This window comes from Pelecanus crispus, chromosome 3, assembly GCF_030463565.1.
Source record: "Pelecanus crispus isolate bPelCri1 chromosome 3, bPelCri1.pri, whole genome shotgun sequence".
Lineage (NCBI taxonomy): Eukaryota > Metazoa > Chordata > Aves > Pelecaniformes > Pelecanidae > Pelecanus > Pelecanus crispus.
The window spans coordinates 62610873-62632061 of record NC_134645.1 but is presented as its reverse complement, the minus strand read 5'-3'; the positions used below and the strand labels follow the sequence as shown (position 1 = coordinate 62632061).

The following is a 21189-nucleotide window of genomic DNA, read 5'->3' as shown; positions in this document are numbered from 1 at the left end:
CTGCATGACCTCCAGTAAACACAAGATGAACGCGAGCTCTGTCGTAAGACTAAGGCCACGATTTCCCTACAGTTTACATCGATGCAGGTGAGGGCCACCACAAGCCCACCTTCCCTGCAGCCTCTGGCCATGCTCACGCCTCTGGGCTTGCACTCACTCACTGTGTTAAACAACTCAGGGATGTAAACTGGCAGAAAACTTATCTTACAAAAAGAAGTGAACAGTCCTCTGTCTGTCTGGGGCTCTGTGACTGCTGCAGGGCCGACTGTGAACAATGGGATCTGCTGTGCCACCATGTCTCAGCTGACAGCATGACAGTCTTAAACCCTTCCAGCAAGATCATACAGTCTTTTAGGATGTGGCTAAAATCAAAGCTGCTGCAGTCCCCACTGTCCCCTTTCCCATCACAGCTACCGATTCCCATCTCCTCTTCTGAGGCACCACTGATGCCCATGCAATTACAGTGATTCAGTCAAAAACTAACCCAGAAATAAAGAGTGATTATTTCTCAGCTGGTCCAGTTCCCCAAGTCAAATCCACTGGCCAGTCCCAGGAGTGACAGTGGAGGAGATGGGACGGCACGGCCAGCACGCTGCGGGGCACACAGCAGGACTGCTGCCGCCCTGGCTTACAACGGCTCGAGCAGCCACACAACTTTACCTGTAGGTTACAACAAGAAAAAATTAGCAGAAACCAGTGTTTCAAAACCATGGCAACCTTGGGTAGGCCATGTGACCTCACACCTCAAACAAGCACACCTGACACTGGTGTTATTTGTTATTAAAACAAACAAAGTAATAGCAAAACCACCAAAGCCTACCTGAAATTACTTTCATACTCATGCCAATAAAAAATAAAATTAAATTCATTTATGTTTGCTGCTCTTCATTCTATCAACACAATCCAATGTGAACATTTACAAAATTATTCATTAAAGACAAAATAAAGGATTAGTCTTCATAGACACACACAGCCTACTGCTGACACAAGCTCCTTTACTGCAACAACAAATTTGCAGATACATCATTTGGAAGCTTTTTCCTGTAAGTCTGCTCTAGTTTTCTCACAATAGCAGAAATGTGTATTTTGCTATTATCCCTTAAGTCTCAATAAACATATTCTGTAGTAGCTGTTCTCCAGACAATTTCATTCAGGGTTCTCCCCCTTTATTCCTCCACTCTAATAGGGAACAGTTTCTGCTTATGACTTCCTTTCCTTCACAGAGTACCCAACTCCCATGTTTTCTCAAAAGCTTGAGATTTCCGTCTAATTGTGACCCCAACAAAAGTGCTCGGAGCACTACTCTGTGCAACTTTTCATTTGGGCTCTCAGTGACTCCACATGGTCAGAGACCCACAGGTCAAACCCTCCAGATATCAGAGCAGTTAGGAGAAGGCAAGTAAGCATTGTATAGAATCTGACAGGCCATTAAAAGTAGCTAATAAAGCCATATTTTGTTTGTAGTCATTTGTTACCAACCCACATTACAAATTTGTCCACTTTGAACTTTATGGGAACATTCATGCCAGGACTTTTATATACAATGTGTGAAGGAAACGGACAACTATTGAGCTGTTTAGCTGCGCTTACTGTGACACAAACCTGCTGAAAAAAACTCCCCCAAAGGATGACACAAGCCAGCATTCAGTGCTGCAGAAAGTGGCCAGCTCCTCTTCAAATCCATCAAAGGGAAACTCTTTTTTCAAAGCCACATCAGAGAACACCATTCACCATTTAGTATTACATCTCTTTTGTTGTTTTTCGACACTTGTATAAGCTTGCTATGTAGCTGCTGTGATTTTACACAATGCCCTTAAGAAATAAAAAGATAACGGGCAAATTGTATAAATACCAGAATACCATGAAACAAAACATAACCAAATTTTATTAAAAGCATAACACCACTGCTATCATTTCAAGCTTCGCTGTACAAAGACGACTGAGTACCCTCAAGAACAGCATTATCTTGAAAACAAGCTTAAGAAGCCATATTTAGCATCCCAAAATGACACTATAACTAGGAATAGTAAACAAGGGAGAGCGATCATGGGTTTTCATAAGTAGTCCAAAACTGAATACAGAATGCTCTTGCTCCAGGGGAGAAAAAAACCCCCACAACCCAACATGTTTATGTGGTCAAGCCATCCATACCCCAAATAGAATTATGCCAAAGTATTTATGTTCACCATATTTTGAATGTATGGATTGTTCCTAATTTCTAAGACATTTTCCTTGGAAGTAAGAGGATGGGAAGTTTGCTCACACTACCAAAAAAGAGCACTGTCACCACATACGAAGGGTTGCAGTTGGTTTTTAATTTTGAAAAAACAAACAAACAAAAAACCAGACCAAAACAAAATACAAAATGATAATACCTTTTTGAGTATATGAAGTGCTCTCTGGTTATGTGTCAAAGCTTTTCAGTAATGAAGTGTCTCAATAACAGCATTTGGGACCATCTTAGAATTTAAGCTATGTGGCCAAAATGGTTAACATTCACTGTTAATACTACCAGCTTACTCATACCTATAATAATAATGAGCTGCTAAATATACCAAACACTCAGGGACACAGATAATACCCAATACTCTGCTTAGATATCACAATGATGGAGGTAGGACAGAGCATGGATTAAAAGTAGGACAATTGTTTAAGAAAAACCACAGGCAAATTAGTAGAACATTAGTTGATAAATAACTTTACTTCTCTCTACCCTAATAAGCACTCTTCATGAAAAACTGGGAGGTAAAAAGTCCCTTTTAGTATCACTGCTTTTTAAAGTAGGCAGTTGTTGCCAAAACAGTTCAATGTCCACAGTAGCTACTATTTTTAAGGTAATTGCCAGCATTCATTTTTGAGACCTGTTCAGAGAAATTGGTCTTTTTAAAAAAGGTTTCCTGAAAAACTGTCGAATTAATACTAGTTCAAAGCAAATGGATCTCTCTTCTCACACCAGTTTCCATAGCTTCTCCTGAGACATGTATGTATCAAATGTCACGTAAAGAATCTGCAGCATATATGCTCTCCTAGGTGCCAAAGATATAACTTTAAAATGCTACGAAGATGTTTATTGCCCTATTTTTAAGGGTTGACAAGAGTGCCATGTGTCAGAGGCAACATACTACAATGAACTACCAGATTTCACACATGCATTTGGTGTTTTGGTAGGGTAAACTGTTAAGAGGGATCCCTCTGCTAACTGGAAATAGATACATACCCAGTGAACTGCAGGAAATACCCTATAGGTTTATGATACATTATTTCAAGCCAGAGGTCACATGGTTTATAAACAGTTTTTATAATTTATAACATATTCTAGTTGGTTTAAACTCATGCTGTTTTACTACCAACAAACAAGAAAATCCCCAAACCAAGAGGGGCACACAGAGACAAGGCTAAGGAGTACTTTGTCCGTTACAGTGAAATAAGACCTTAAAAAATGCAAGTAGCTGCTGTCTCGTTGCAAAGTATATTAATTTGTGCAGTTTCTCCCACAGCAGAATGCACAGAGCTCAGAAAACTAAGAAATGTTAGTCCAAAATAATCCCCTAACCAAAAGATCAACCCAGTCCAAGTATCACTATCATTCCCACTTTTACACTTCTGTAGCAATAGACAGCAACAGAATTAACATGTCAAATTCATTACTGATGCTCGGGGTTTGGAGCAAATAATTCCTGGCAGCAGTATTCTAAACCAGAACCTACTGAAATCCTTCGAAAAGGGCACAGAAAAAAACCTCTTCCTCACCAGATTGTTTTGTACAAGTATGGAATTCCTAAAGCTAAAAAAAAAAAAACCAATCCATTTCCTCTATGCAAATGCACATGTGCACAAGCACAAAACACGGATGTGCATCAATAGCAGTATTTTGAACCAGAACAAGCCTAAGCTAAGTCCACTCATATACAAGCTGCCTATTCTCACCATGCTTTTAAAAACAGTTTGTGATCAGCCTCATTTATTATTTCTCTTTCAGTATTTCTCATCCGCTCATCCTAGATGCAGTGAAATACTACGTAAAGTGCTTTCATTTCAAAGTACTGAAATAAACATTAGTTTCTTACTGGTAAGCTTGATGGTCTTTCTTGCTGGATTAGATTCAAGTCTTCATGGTTAGGTTTTCCTGGGGCCATCGGGGGTTGGGATCTGGTTCCATAGCCTTCCTGAGACATGTCCTGCAACAACAGTTGTAACAGAATTATTAATCTGACTTAGTAATGACAATTAAATCCGCATCACTGAAGGGTGAAAATACAACAGCTGAGTGCTGATGGGTTTTTTGATCAGAAGTTTTTACTAGTTATACCTTCTTGATGGAAGTATCAAGCCCACATAGGTACTGCTGTGACCTGCGCGGTTCATAAATCCAAGGAGCAGAGTGACAGGCCGACAAGCAGCAGTGAATCTTACTACTGGAAGATTGGGAAACACACAAAACCAAACCTGCTAAGTAAAGGACCCCCTTTTACTGTAAAAGAGTAGCAAGCACAAAGTGGTCAAAACATGGACCTACTCTGAGATGTATTCTCAAGTCTTTTGATGAAGTACTGAGCCAGGTGGAAGACTGACCTGAAAGCAAGATTGCAATCATGCTGTGTAATCAGACTGCCGTAACAACCCTGGATTTACCATCGCTACTACTGGCACAGCTTTCAAACACTGGCTATCAGGTCATAGCACACAATGCAGTCACTGCAGCTGCTGGAGGCACGTTGTGTCCGAGGGGTTGGAAGGAAAGTGTATTTGACCAAGAGTAGCTCCAAAGATTGTACCAGCAAGCTGGGGATCCTACTCCCTACACAAGCCCAAGCAGTCTTAGGTAACAGCCTAACACAACACCCACCACGCAGGGGTGGGGGGAGCGATGAAACCACCTCCCCCTGCCATCCCCCATCCCCCAATATAGGCTTACTTGACACATATAGATACTTGCCCATGGAAAAGCCTTAGATTCAGACTTCATTTTAGCTACTACAGCAGCTTCTACACTAACTTCTTCGAGGAAAACAACAGAAAGTGCAATACCAACCCCAGCATGCGTAAACTGGCAGGGAAAGTTGGAGAACCAGTTCCCAGCTGCTAGAAAAGATATCGCACCTTAAAGGTTTTTCTTTGTTGTTTTCAAATGGCTTAATTCTCCTCTCCCCCTCCCGAGTTTACTACCACTTCAGTTCACTTCAGCCACCCTCACACCTTCAGTTTTGACACGTACCTGAAAGCACGCCCGCGCTCCCGGCGCGAAGGGGCAGGGGAAGCTGTCCTCTGCCCACCCCACCGCAGCCTGAACATCCCCTTGCTGCTGCCCAGAAAGGGCTGCTCCGACAGCCGTGTCCCTACCAACAGAGCTACCGCCGATGCACAGGCTCTGGGAGGCAGCTGGCTTGCAGAGCAGGAAAGCTTTCTGTCTCTGTTTTTAGCCCTGCTCCTGGCAGAGGGAAATTTGTTAACAACCGCACTGTCTCCATGCAGCCTCTTCCATCGCTTTGCACTCTCCTGACTTACTTTAAGGGACGCAGAAAATTCAGCGGGGCTAATAAAACAAACCCCAGCAAACCTGATACGATGTAAACCCAGCAATAAACGATCCGATCCCTCAGCCTGTGCCAAGTAAAATCAAGAAACACTTAAAAGGCCAGCACTTCAATGTGGTTACCAGCAGAGGGTAACAATTAGGCTTAAGGGTGACAAAGGCTGATGGCTGAATGATTATTATCCCCTGTGACCCCCCGCGCTCCCCCCCCCCGCCCAGATTTCCACTTGTCACACAGCTCTCCTGCTGCGCACACCAGCAGGTTCCTGTGGATTAACAGCGAGGTTTAAAATCAACAAATGGCACAAGGCCTCCATTCAGCAGCCTTCACCCCAGCACAAAGGAGTAGAAAGGTGCAGGACAGCTTCACAATAGGCAAACAAATGAGCAAACCTCTGCTTTCCTTTTTATTTAAAAATGCGCGCGCGCACACACACACACTCACGCACATGCACACTAGGGGTTGTCACTGCGTAGGCATCTGTAATAAACCCAGCAACCCCAGAGTTTAACTTCCAGTTCAGCATTTGATTCTCTTCTCCCTGATTCTTAAAAAAAATACACCAAATAAGAACCACTTGTTAAAACAACAACAACAAAACGCCCAGAAATACCAAGAGTGGTGAAAAAGGATAAATGGAATATTCAATTTAGGAGATGTCATTTTCAAAACACAATTGTTCCTTTTTCCAAACAGACACTACAGGATTTTGCTGGGAAGCAAAACATGTTTTATATTTGAAAAATCAAGAGCCATTAATCCCTTATGAAGTACCAAGCATGGTTTTTCCCACATGTTTGCAAGATTTTAACCTCACTTCCTACTGAAGTTTCCAGGGGGACCCGAGGGGGAGTGGGAAGAGACAGCACGCTTTCTCACGAGAAATACTGCTTGTTGAATGGAATTTACTTTTACCTGGGTATTTGAAGACTATCTATGAAATGTCTTTCCACACACTGAAGAGCACATAAAAAAGCCTGGACATGACACACTCTGCCTTTTTAAATACACCATTTTCATAGTGCTTTCCTTTCTGACTGTAGAAAATCAAATCTTTTTGCTCAATTCTAGGTGAAGTTTGGGAACAAATACTGCAGACATCCTTGTTTGTTATGATGCAGATACTTGTAAACTCCAAATGAGACTGAGATCACATACTCTTTCTTACGTTCTCTGTAAAGCCATTTAGATACTTGGATCACTCTAAACTTGGAAATCGGCTCTTGAGAAGTAAAGAATCTGTTTCCTCTCAGTAAGCTGCAGGCATGGGAATCTCCCAGATGAAATATGCATGGCGCTGTGTGTATAATTTTATATGTTTATACATACGCATTGTCCAATAAAAACAGTCCATTTATATACTAAACATAATGACAATTAAATAATAGCATATTTCACTGAGAAGTTGGCTTCATAACCAAATAGTGCTTAGTATCATTTTCACTGGAAAACAGACGAGAGAAAATCCCTACTGCCTTTCTTCAGTTCTGCATTGGGAAATTTTGTTAACATACAGCATATTACTGAATAGATACAACAGATTTTGAGAGATAAATAAGGACAGAACTATTACGGTAACTTGTCCATCAATGAAGAAATGCGTGGAATTGGCAGTTCTCACTTTCAGTTTTGAAAGGTCATTTTTTCTTTCTAGCATCTATGAATGGATTTATTGGGGACTGAACAGAGGGAACATATGGAGAAGAGGAACATGTTACCATGCGCTGTGCTACAGCCATGGCTGAAGTCCCCCATCAACATCGAAGTGATCCCCGATTTTTTTCTTTTGACTTCCCATATTTTATCCATCAATGACATTGACTTTCAAAGCAAAGCTTGTGATTTTTTATGAATCACAGAAAATCCTTCCTCCCATAGAAGGAGAGCATGTGTGTAAGAGAGAAATCCAGGCTTTTATAAACAGAAGGCTACAAGTTTCCACTCAGAACTTCCCAACTTGGCACAAACCCAATCATATCATAGCTGTTATAGCACAAACTGTCAACAAAGTTGTAAAATAACTAAAAGCAGGGTTTCCCCCATCAGAATTTAGAAAAGGCACTGGGACAAATAATCTGCAAGTCATAAACATATACTCAAAATAGCTGAAGTTTAGACTGTTTTCACAAAGCATTTATACTGTGAAGCAGGTTGCCCCCAAAAAACCAAAAAGACTATGCCCACATATACACAGCCTAAGACCTATGTATTGGGTAAGCTGTTCAGAAATCAATCCATATACAATTATTATATTTGCGTAATAATAACAACCACCACCAATTGCTTATCATCCACAGAGCCAGGACTAGTTATTTACCTCCTGTTTATGTACACTTTTAGCTTGTCCTGCAAACTGTGGTATATGGACCTCAGGTTTGAGGAGCAAGGGAGGAAACAGGGTATTTTCTTCCCTCTTATCCTCTGTTATTGTATTCATCTTACAAACTGTTAAAGTGTCTAATTCTGGTGTGGGATTTCACTAACACGGAGGTTTCAACCAACCAGCTGAGCCAGTGTACCAGCCTGCAGGAAAGTCAAAGGCCCCTTGTTCCCGTCTACCCAATTCTTGCAGTTGGGCACACTCACCCCCTTAGTTTGTGTTGGGTCTTTACTAGACCACTTTGTGAAACGGTGCAACTTAAAACTTGCCAGAAAAATAACGCCCTTCCCCCTAGCTTTATCACAGATTACTGAGCAGAGCTGGCCTTGGGAAGGGTTGAGTGAGCGGAATAGAAGGAGGAAACTTCCCGCCTTTAGCGGCAGCCACCCACGAGCCCGGCTCCACCAGCCACCGCACTGCAGCCCAAGTCAAATAGGCCACAGATGGACAACCTTTTCCCTTTCGATGTCCAATGCTAATTAGTGTCATGCTTTCACTCTCTAGCTGGACCTAGTTTTAAACAAGTAAGTCTGTCCACATTTACATGTTCTCTGCAAACCTGAATGAATATAGTGCTGATAATGCTCAAAACCATGTAGATGAAATGCACATTTGTTCTAAGTTCTCCCGAAGAAGATAAGATCTAATTATTAAATAGTTTAAACTATTTTTAATGGAAAAATGAAAGCATAGTGAAAACATTAATGTTTGGGGGGAAAACACATTTAAAGAAGGGCTAGGTGAGAAACATTATTCAGGCTTCATCCACTTCTACTGCAGCAAATTTCAGAGGGATAACATGACCACCCAAGAAGATAAGTACCATGACGATTAAACAGAAGGAAAATAATTTATGGAAAATAATATACTAGACTTCCATTTGAAAAACTCATTAAAAACTATCTTAGTTCATGTTCTTGATTCAGTTGGTTGATCCTTAGAAGACTTCATGTGAGAGCAGTGAATTCTACAGCAATGTGACAACAGCAAAATTGAAAGCAAATGTTAATTTTTTCCCTCAGACCACTTGAGAATGGGAGTCAGGACCCATTGCAGCAGCCAAGAGGAGCCATACAGCCCTGCAATACAAGATTATTTTACTCATCTCTGAAGGGATACTATGGAACAGAAAGAAGGCAAGTGAAATGTTAGGGGCTACAGAAGGACATTCCTTGTTATCACTTTACCTACACAGAACAAACAGATACTTGGTGAATACACACCAACACACTTCCCCTCCTTCCACCTTCTGCAGTAAAAAGCTACAATTAAAAAAAAAAAAAAAAAAAAAAAAAAAAATTACTTACCAGAATGCTGAAATATCCCTATACAGCCAACTTCTAGCCCAACCTTAATACCTAAACAAGTCACACCTCAGAAGTTGTACGCTCTCTGGCAGCACAAAACTGACAACAAAGGACAGTCAACCTGTTAGAGAAATATTATAGGTAGGCCTGCACTCAGAAAAAACGTTATGCGCAGCGGCACAGGCAACACTGAGTCTCATGCAAGCATCCAACAGAATGCAGCCCTGTGTGGAACGATCTACTAAGGACCAAAAAGCAGAGAGGTTTGCTTGAATCCTGGGCAGATGGTCTGCAGAGGTCCTGCAGGATGCAGATGGACTCCTGCAGAAGATCCTGGATCAAGAAGAAATGCATATATGTGTCTTGAATTTTATGAATCAGAAATGGAAAAAACAAAACAAATGAAAAACCTAAAATGGAAATTGGTATCTTGCAGCTGGAGAGCATTAAGCACAAACCAGCAAGCAAGTCTCTTACTGCACAGAGGGAACAGGTGATTGCAGGAAAAAATTGTTTGGTAGGTGCCAGCACCTATTACACCAATAAAAAAGAAGAGAGTGCTAACCACCGGAGGTGGATTACCAGTGCAGTCTGGTAATCCCCTTCAACATGCTAGTCTGTGTTTACGTGACGAAGTGAATAAACCCTGCTCATAACCAGAATACGTAAGTCATTTCAGGCCAACCCGTTACCACCACCATGGAAACCTAAACAGTGTTGAGGAAAGCAGCTGTCCTGAAGTGCAGAGAACAACAGGCTGGCATCTACCTCAACATGCTGATGCTATTTGTTGACTGTTGCTTCAGTGGGGCTGGCAAGCAGCGACTGCTCTTCTTTCAGGTGGTTATCGTCTCCCTGCAGTCAAGCCAGGGCAGGATTGTGCCCTCAGAAATAAATATGATACTTTGCCTTACCAAGTTCATTTTGGTCCTCATCTTCATTACAGGTACTAGAGGGAGCCAAGAGTGTCAGAGAAGTACCAAAGCAAAACAGTCCTTTCCTTTTCAAAAAGGAGGTAATTCATCCAGAAATCATACCTAACTCCTCAGAGAAAAATCCTACCATGTACCTGGAGAAATGTGGAAAACCTGCCAGTTTGGATGCCTCAGGTGTAGACCAGTCATTGTCAGCAAGACATCTCATCATCATCTTCAATGTTATTAATTCCTTCCCTTCCAAGATACCTGCAGTTTCATTCCAAAACTATTTCCTAGATCTCTTTTTTAAGCTAATTTAAAAAAAAAACCAAACAAACAACAACAACAACAAAAAAAACCCAAAAAACACCAAACTACAATGGGAACACCATTTCTCCCTTCAGGATCCCAATTATCGCAGAATGACAACTAAGTTAAGCTTTAAGACACCAGATGGTGAAGGAAAAAAATATACTTTGCGTAGCAGGCAGCAGTCGATGCAAAACACAGCTAACTTCGGTAAGCAAATACGTGTTATTAGTAAGGCTCACTCCATCAAAACTCTCAGGAAGTTATTAGAAACTCAGACTATCTAACCATGGAAGATCTTCCCCTGCAGAATACACTGAAAGCATTTTAAATGCAGATATGGCCAAAAAAAGCCCCCCACATCCTCCAGGAAGAACGTTGTTTGTTTGCACAGCACAGCTTCTAGTCACATAACACGTAATCTGAGCCAACTAACAGGAGAGAAGGGCTGCTCTTCCTAAACACCCTAGTCCATTTTTGCATGTGTCTCGTCTATATGGCCTCCAGGACCCATGTTAAGCAAGTGATGCAGGAAGAGCTCCAAGATGAAATAATTCTCAGAAACCCTTATCTTGCTATCTCTTTCCACCACTATTGCATTCCATGGATCACAGAGCATATCAACAGTGGATTTAATCAGAAACAAGACATTTCTTCTACTTTTCTTCTCTCAGTTGTAACATGCTACATGAAAAAAATAGGCGAGTTTGATGTTCATATTAAAATGTGACTGTTGCACATTGCACAGTGTGATAAATAGCTGTAAAGGTCTTCATTTACAAGCAAAAAAGGTAGTTTTTTTGTTCTACGGATGTAAAGTTCCATTGTGAATGAAGAGATGAGAGAGAACCTGAAGAGGTAATCTGAGAACTATAACTTGGAAATAAGGGGTAAACCAAGCATTTTGTTTCTGTTAATTTTCCCATGTTTAGAGAGCTTTTTGGACTTTTCCTAAAAAACCCTACAAGGCTGGGCAGTCCAACCACGCTTTCATTTTCTACACCCACTCTTTCCTCTCCCTGCCCATCCTTTCACTGACAAAGCTATATTTAAAAAAAAAAAAAAAGAGCCCTGGCAGCTTTTACATGTCCTGTTCTTCATAGTCATTTGGGACAGACTACCACAGTGATGACTTACAGATTTTGTGCCATCCAGCATCCTGCCCTGCCAAACTAGTCCTTCCTAAAACTCTGGGAGGAACGCATCTCCTCAGCAAACCCAAGACACAAAGCTGAGCTGAGAAACAGCTCTGCACCCTGAAGAAAGAGCTAAAGCCGACAAAACGCAGGAGAGGGACGGGATTTAAAACCTGCCGTTTCTTCCAACTTAGCTGCTGCAGAAGCGGGAAGCTGGGGGGCTCCATGCCCCAGAAGGCAGCAGCCTGCCCCAGACTGCCTGCTGCTGCCGAGGAAGCTCTCCCAAGCATACGGCTCGCTGGCAGAAACGAGGTCAGAGCACTGCCCGCAGCTTACAGCAGAGCTGAAAGCCTGAAGCCAGCTTACAGAATAAAGAGAAAAGCTGCACCGAGAGCAGCTGCTACCTCTAGGCTAATCGAGCTAGGTACCCAAGGATGAGGCTTCCTCACTTGAGACCAGGAAACATTTCTTCAGCGTTTTCTTAGGGGCACGTCTGTAACTGTGCTTCGAGGTAAAAGCCAGGACGTCATCTAAAGGCTCATGAAAACCCGCAAATCTGTGAGGAAGGGTTGCGAGCAACACCCAAAACATCACTGAGGTCACATTAAAAAAACCCCAGAATGGTGAGGTTTATTTTGTGTGTTTGTGCCCTCCCCCTGCCTCAAATATAAAGCTGTATGATGTTATAGACAACATTTATATCACAGTCCAGTGACACCTGTTAACTTATTCCTTAATACTCTACCATGGAGGTTTCTTAAAACAAATGATCAAGATGAGGTTTACCTACTATTTTATCAACAGCAGAATCATAGGAGAAGGGATTGAATTTCAGGTGCAAAGAAGTCTGTAATAATTTTGGTAAAGAAGGTTTTCTCAGCTGGACTCTACTGTTTTGGTTAACTTAATTTTTCAGTATGTGAGAGAGTTAGCGTGTTACGTTTGGGGCTGCTAGACGTAGAGAATTAGCCGCATTACCGTCCTCTCTTTCTCTGCAGTCTGTGAAAACACAGAGTACCTGCGCAACAATCCTTAAATCCAGCTACAATGTGGAAAAATATCTTAGTCCAAGAGATGGAAAGAGAACAGTAATTTACAGAAAGAGAACAGTAATTTACAGAAGGAAGCACCCAGCAGCAGAAGCAATTCAATGGACTGCACAATACAACAGTTTAAACCAACAGCAGCAACCGATTTCTTTAATCTTTGAGGTAGACAGTCTTCACCACCATCACCACAACCGTGATTTTTTCGAAAGTATTCCCAACTGAGTTGGTGTTGGGAGTGGCAGGAAGAGGGTGGAGCAGGGTGGAGAACATGTGAAAGGAGTGATGAAAACTTTGAACTCTGAGATCAGACCACTGACTACCGTTTAATACAGCTCCAAAAAAACCCAGTGACTTTCATTAAAAGTTGGTAAAGCACTGCTAGGTAATAAAGCAACAATAAACCTCTCCTTTTTTGTGAGGGTGAAGGAGCACGATCTTTATGAATTCTGTAGGCAGACACCCAAAACCCAAACACATATAGCTAGTTATTTAATTGTCTACCTAAAAATATGCATGTGGAAGATACCCAAGATGGGTGCTTGGCAATCGGGGAGAAGCATGAGGAAGATGTGAAGAGAGAGGCTGTGTTCTTGCAGAGCTTGATTTATTGAGGGACAGCTCACCAAGACCAACAGTTGTTCTCCACTCTCCCACAACAAAAACACCAAGCAGTTTTGTCAACATGTAAAGGTAAAATTGTTTTTTAAGTGGTATCTTATTTACTTTGATTTGTTGTTTCGTTCTTTGTTGTCCCTATCTGATTGCAACAACTGAAACACCCTGTAAGATTTCAGCTGCATGCTCCAAAATCTATTCTAAATCCTACTACAGCAGGACAGAAATGCAGTAAAACGGAAGTACTGGAAAGGATAATGAATACATATAAAATATATGCTGACCTATATTCAGATACTACATTGTCTTAACAAAATCCTGATTTGAAATACAGAAAATTAAATGTATGTAAACCGAACATCCTCAATTATTAAAGAAAATATGGGCGGCCAAAAAAAATACAGTGGTAAATTTTATGCCAGGAAATATTAACAAACTTATTTTCCCTACCTCTGAGGAAAATAATGTGTGTTAATTTAAAGGCCATAAGAGAATACTGCTGCATTGCAACTGGCCATGAGGTGTAATTTACAAGACCATGAAAATTTGGTATATATACTGCTCATACAGAACTTAAAAAAACCCAACAAAACAAAACCCAGAAAACAAACAAAAAACCTGCCACTCAGATTTATTAGTGCTTTTCAGACTTTACAGCTTTATCACTTAATTCATAGTACTATACTATTTGCATTTTAAATTTTTTCGTAAAATGGGATTTGTGCATTTATATTCTAAAACATTTCTGTAGACAACTCTGTCTACGAACAGCCATCAGATTAATGGATCATGAAGTAAAAGACTATTACATGATCAGGTATCCTTTGATAAACTCACTATTCTGTTTAACTTACTGCTAAATTTCAAAGGTACAGATAAAATTATTTCTGGGATATTAATTTTGCTCTCAGAATAACAGTAAAAGAAAATCATCATTGAGTAATAAGGAGAGTGGTAAGAGGAGCAACAATAGTTATGATCACTAATCTCCTAAAACAAAATAGTTTCTATCAGCCTGCATTCCAATAGTTTTACTATCAAGTTAATTAATAGACTCCTACGCTAATATCTAAATGCCAAGCAATTAATGGCACTGAACTATAAATGGTTTTGTCTTTGCTCTTGTAGAGTTATTTTATAAAGCAAATGCAGTTCTATCACTTCACTGATTTAATGCAGGCTTTGTGAGGTTAATATTCCCAAGCAATCGCAAAATAAAGATCTGCTTTAATTAACCTTCTGTGATTTAAATACTGAGAGAAATCAGAATTTAGAAACTTCAAATACCACCATCGTAACAACAACAATAATACTACTTTGTGGGTCAAGGCCAAACCACTGATTTGAGAACTTTGAGAAATACATTTGAACGCGTGTATCTTGCTGTATTTCTAAACTCATTTAAAAGGCTCTTCTCTAAGCATAACGTGCTAAATCCGCGATAAATTTTGCATAGTTTTTGCAGTTGAGATGAAAAATGTTTCCTTTCAGGATTATTTACTTATAAATACTAAAGTTTCTAGTTTGAAAAAATTATTCAGCATCCCCACCTTTTGCACTAGGGATGCTTTGTGGAGATTTTTGTTATGGATGTGAGGCATTGCCCTCTGAACCTACGAACTGATTGCATGTAAGTTACTGACCACTTAAAAATAAAGGAGTAAAATAGGACTTCCTTTTTCCCCCCCGACTAAATTTTCTCTTTCCAATTTAGCTGAAAGGAGCCTCTTATTGCCAGAGTTTCTTTATGACATTGTACGCTAAGTTCATTTTAGTACATGAAAAAACTCATCAGGACTTGGGCCCTTCTGCATTGCTCATCCTACAAGCAAAAGAGCTGTGATATGTCTACTAGGTTTAGAATGATACAAAACCCGGGGATAAAAACTAAAAACCAGCAGGGTACAGGTGGTCATGAACATTCCTGCCAAACAGGTCTGCAGAGTGCTCTGACCCATCTCCTCTGACTCTCCGGCCAGTTATCATCAAACCCCCGTCAGCAGCAGATGCCTGAAGAGGTGCACTTGCTGCTTCCTCAGGAGAAGAAAGCCGACCTTCAAAATTCCTCCTTCAAGCTGCAAACAGAAAAGCCTACTTTCGGCAGAAAGCCATTAACAGACGAACGCAGCAAAAGAACACACAGACTGGGAAAATGCTTAACTACAGTGAGGGAACTTTAAACTGAAGGTGCCATACAATTGTTAAGACAACACAGAGGCAAACAAATACTTTCACTGACAGCCCTTTGGAAGATTAGAAAACAGAAGCATAAGCAAGTTTGCTACATTTTATCCATAAACAGTAGTACCACTTTGCAAGATAAAATACTTCTCCTTTCCCAGTAATATCACTTAACAAATCCAAGTTACTACAAAGACAGATACGCGTAAGGGATAATTATACATGCTAGCTTTAAAGGCTTCAGACCTAATAGACTGGAGTTGATTTTTATTTGGCAAATCGATCAACATGTCTGTAAGCACTCGCTTTGAAATAACAGGGCTGAGAAAGTCTGCATTCAGATTTTAAGAAGTTTTTTGGGTTTGGTCAACATGCCTTCAGCAAAAATAAGCCTGCGCTGCTGTGAGTGCTGCTCCGTGCTATGCCCTCAATTTTGTGTTCGTGCTCAGGTGTGAGTTTACAGACAATTATCCTTGCTGTTTCTGCCTGTCTCTGTTCCTGCCAGCTACTTGGCTTTGGAAGATCATTCTCCAAGTCTGACAAGCTAGCACCTATTATAATCTTATAAATACAGATATAAATCACTGAGGGAAAAAGAGAAAGGTTTGACACATTTCCTGGAATGATATAAGCAATGCTGAGCAAACACAGCATTCCCCAAATGAACAATAATCAGGTGTTCCCACTACCGGGAAATGTAGCACAACAGGAGTCATGGTTTCACTGAACTCCTGAGCTGAATAAGTAACCTCCGCCACAGAGATAAATAGCCATATGCTTAACACTTACTTGCTGTTATAGCAGCATCACGATTATGAAATAAGACTTTATACAAGCAGAGATCTAACTGGCAAAGACTTCAGTCAGTGAAGTGTTCATTGAACCTACACAGGTTCAAACCTCATTGGCCCTTCCTGAAAACATCATGCACTTCAAGAAAGGCTCAAAAAGGATAAATTAGTTTTATTTATGCACAAGATCAGTACAGTTCCTAAGTATTTCAACAGTTTGTTGGTTTTTAAATCACTTCGGTGTTCAGCAAGGTAAGGTGACAAATGCCTTTCAGAGGTGCTGGTCACTGGTGGCTTGTCTAGAAGCCAGGATTTAAGTCGTGGTGTGTGAGTTTGGAAGTCAGATGCTGAAAGTCCGCTCTCCTTCCCTCCTCCCCCCCAAGTCCAGCCAAGCTTTATTACAGATGCAAAAAGTCAAGGTTGCAATCTGCCTTTTGGTATTTATCTGATCTCTCTGAAGTAGGTTGGCAAAGGTTCAGTGTACCAGAACAGATGCCTTCATAAAGTTAGACTGTTGTTTTTCCTCGTCTCTAATTGCAGGTGCCACAGAAAGGAGGCTGGAAAAGCTGGCTGCGGTACGTATATCTGTAGGAGATTTTTCACCTAAACTTTTTGTTGCCAAGGCATTTCTCTGCTCACTACGTACAAGCAGCCCTGGTTTCTAAAAGCCAACCAACAAGTGCCCACCGAAGCAAAAGTTTTTAGTGCCGTGAATTTAGGGTTAAATGGTTTAAAGGAATCACTTCTTCCTTCTACCTCTTTACCCTGGAAAAAAAATAATTGCTTCTAAGCTAAAAACAAGCCCAGCATTTCAAGACAGTGTCAATATACACTGGGCACTACACACTCTGTTGCCAAGATGATGGAAGCCATGAAGGATTTACAGTAGTGGTGTCAGCCACTGCCGATGATGGCAGGCAAGAGAAGAATCTCTTCTGAACATTAAGTTTGATTATGAGTTCTCATGTAACTGTAATAGCCAACTTCCACAAAGAATGCTTTCCTATGTACCTGGCAGCAAATGTCAGATTAACATACAAGCTGCTTCTTTCCCGGATTTTTTGTGGTTTATAACACAACAAATATTAAGTGCAACCACTCATCTAGTGGTAGATGATTACAGACACAAGAGGTAAAAAGACAGAAGGACAAACAATTTTTATTTCAACTTGAAGCCATGGGCAGCTATATGTTACGTGCAAGGCTCCATATATTCTAAAAGAAGTTTAAATTAAATTATGCCAGAGTTAAGACTAAACTACAGTACAGTTGACTGCTAATTCTGTGCCAGTTTCTAGTAACTTAAGAGTGAAGATTTTATTTAAAAGAATATATATATATATATATATATATATATATATATATAAACTTAAATTTGAACTCATTGAGGATTGTCTGTATTACTTACTAATGAATTTGGTATGTGCATGTAGCACAACTATTCCCAACTTACAACAACAGTATTTTTGTATGGTGTTACACTCCAAAACAGCTTGACAATGTTAATTAACATGCTGCTTATTACCCTGTTAAAAGAACTTTAGCAGCTCATATTGAATTTAAAAATAATACTTCATCCTCATTGTACCAAAATCACTTTAATAATTTGATGCATTTTGCCACAATACAATTTGTTCTGTTTTCATGACAGTCATACAGCTTGGACATGAAAACAGACTAATTAATTTCACATTTTCAAAGACTGTTTCAAATCGGGTAGTGTTTTATCTGTCCTACCTTGCACTGACTCAATGCTAGAAACAGATGTCTGCACAGGAACATGCTCATCATCGTCTCAGACTTGCGACTGAGACTAGTTCAAACCACTGTCACCAGTTCAGGAACAAACCCGAAATTTATGGCCTCCACTGACCCCAGTTTGGGGAACCGGAGAGAAGCCGCAGCCCCTTGCAGGAGCATAAGTGGTCTCCAGCCCTCCACCTGGAAAGACCAACCAAGACACCACCAGAGACGCCCCCCACCTCATCATGCACGCTGCCTTTCTGCTTTGGATGCCTTTCTACCTGGGACCACTGAAATGGCTGACAAATTCTTAACTGGCCTGAACTGCATTCATCCCCCTGGCCCACTCGCAGCAAAAAAAAAAAAACCCTGACTAGTTATTCTACTCTTTATCTGTCCTATGACAATTTCGATTGAAAAAAAAAAATCTCATGATGATAAGTAGGTCTTATCAGTAGGTGAGGTATTATACTGGGGGCAAAACCAATGTTTTGTCCAGCTTTTAGAACATTTTAATAAAACCTGACTGTGAGGGAGTCTTGTTTGCTTGCTTGTTTATAAAACACTTTCTCCTTTTAAATAAAAAGAGACTAAAGAATGAGCCTGAACTACTTCACTGTTCCTTTAAGGCATTGAAAAGAAATGACGGTAACCACACAGGAACGGTGTAAAAACACACACACAGAGCCCTCTCTTCATGTACACCGTTAACCAGAAGGACCAATGCCCCAGAAAAGCACACGTGCGTGCCCCACCTCAAGGACCTGCCACACTTTTTTTCCCCTTTTTAATCTCACACCTGCATGTAAGAAAAGGGATCAGCATAATCCCACTCTATTCTGGAAACTTGCAAGCAGAAAGCTTCCAGGAATACTTAAAAGATGACTTCAGGATAACAGTAGCAGGTGTACAATAAAGTAACTATTTTTGTTTAACTAACAGTAAGACCACAGTTATTTTGCAGATTTCATCTGTCAAAAAGTGACATGGTCCCATCTCATAAAGTAATACATTAAACCTCAAAGGCACGATCCTCTCTTGATACATATGAACACATGCTACATAAAACAAGAAAATATATAAACATGGCTGTTTAAAAGCCAGTTGGAAAGCATAGTAACACAAAATATACATCACACTATCTTAACAAAATAATGTTTAATGATGACAGTTTAAGTTTGCAATTACATGACATTCTTGAGCAAAATATCACTTCTACTTACGGCAAAAGATTTAAAACTGCAAAAACAACTGAAGCATTTATTCATTTATATGCCATTTCAAGATGAAAAACCCTGCCAAGGGCAACACTGTAGTAGTGCAGCACATCTTTCTCTTTTCTTTTAAAGAGCAGTAAAGGTAAAAGAAGTTTAAAAAAAACAAACAAACAAACAAGACGCTATCTACATCTACTGGCAATATCTAATGATCAATGAATCTGCTACTGTAATAAATTTGCTTAAAACAAAGCTCTTCCTTTAATGGTTTTTACACAGCAGGCTCCTGATACGAAGAGGGGATGACTGATGCTCGCTTACAATATGGCTCTATAGTAAACTATGCCAGTATTACTACCAAATCACCTCTTACAAAACTCCCTTTCTGCCCACCATGCAATCAATTTAACAAAGATCTAAACAACTTACAGTTCAAACATTCAAATAAATCCCACTCTCCTCCTTCCCCTCTACACTTATTAGAAGAATGGAAAGTCACAAGTCACTGGAACAGTCCCAGAAATTATTTTATCTGTTTACTTTTAGTGACAAGATTGCATATTGAATTCAAGTGAGTCAAGAAAAAGGAGCAATGGCTTCACACTTCCACAATATGTGAGAAATGAAGACGAGTACCAATTCCAAGGCAGAACACTCAGAGTTACACCTGACTGCAGAAGCTCACACACGTTATGTCTAAAATTGCAAAAGTAAAACATTATCCGTATGAAATTTCATATCAGGTTTCTCTCCATAACAGAATACCCAGTATATCACACTACGGGGTTTTACATAAAAGGAAACCAGTGGCAAGAAAAAGTCCATCATCCATCCAGAACAAACACTACTTTCAGCTTGATAACCTCCAAAACAAGATCTTCTTTCATGACCCAACAATGCCCTCCAGGAAAAACAGTTGTAGTCTAAAGTTTTCACATGATTCCAGCTAGCCAGCATGAGGCAAAAACATCTTCAGGGGCCAGCTTCTCTACTTGAGGCCAACAAGAGGCTCCGTTCTCTCCCACATCTTCCCATTTGGTAGCTGTAAACAGCAGTAAGATTTCCCTTGGGCTTTCTCTTCATAAGGCTGCCCAGTATATCAAATTCAGTGAACCCCGCCCTTAAACCTCCTAAAACTATACGAATACCTAACTCCTTTTTCTCTTGCTAAAATTTTAATCAAGTAAAATCTAATTTTAAAATTATTTTAAAGAGATCATCAGTCTCATATAAGCAGAGACATGTATGCTCAAATATGCACGTTTTTAAAAATTTTTGTCTCAGCAGCAGAATTTGACATAAGTTCCCAACTTTTTTGTTATCCTAGTATTAATTTTCACATTGTACACTGGTTACCACTCGACAGTAACTCTACTATGCATCATCAGCAGAAAAAGAACACTGTTGTGTCAAAAGTATAGACTTCAGCTTCCTGTGTTAGGAATTTGTTTTCTAGATTAGCAGTTGCCAAAGAATGGGAAAGAACACAGTGGTGAGGTTTTACAGAGAAACATTAGGGAGGAGGTGTTCACCCAATAACCCTTCTTGAGACAGGGGGAAGAGCAGCCATGGAACCAATCTGGAGGCGTGGAAAAGGAGCAAGCCCTGCGGTGTTAAGGACTAATTATTTAGATGAAATAGTCCCATCTAGACACAAATACTCCAGGAAAAGCCTGTGTAATTCAGAACCTGGGATCAGAGTTAAAAACTTAAGAGGCTGACCACTATTAAAGAACAGGATAACCAAACAACCATTCACAAACCACAAAGAATTTCAGGTGCGATTCTCACACTAAGGATTACCAACCGCAGGGCTGTGTTGGTGAGGACCTAACGTATCGTCTGAATTTGCAGATTCAGGAAAAAATGCCTATTGACCTTGAGATGCCTGTATCACCCTTGGATTTAGACACTCCTTCAATGTACCCTCAAATCCTCAAAGAAGAAATGTGGCTACATCAAGGCTGGTATCTTCTACTTGTGAATCTGTCCCTGCCTTTCTCTTCATCT

The 21189-nt window shown here is 40.3% G+C and overlaps 1 protein-coding gene across 3 annotated transcripts in view; it reads right to left on the bottom strand.

Moving 5' to 3' along the window:
• Positions 1-21189, bottom strand: part of ARID1B (AT-rich interaction domain 1B) — a 333749-nt gene that overhangs the window by 227664 nt on the left and 84896 nt on the right. For all 3 annotated transcript variants that reach the window (XM_075706646.1, XM_075706644.1, XM_075706645.1), the window contains one exon: positions 4068-4178. In XM_075706646.1, coding sequence (XP_075562761.1) covers positions 4068-4178 — 111 coding nt within the window. The remainder of the gene's footprint in view (positions 1-4067; positions 4179-21189) is intronic.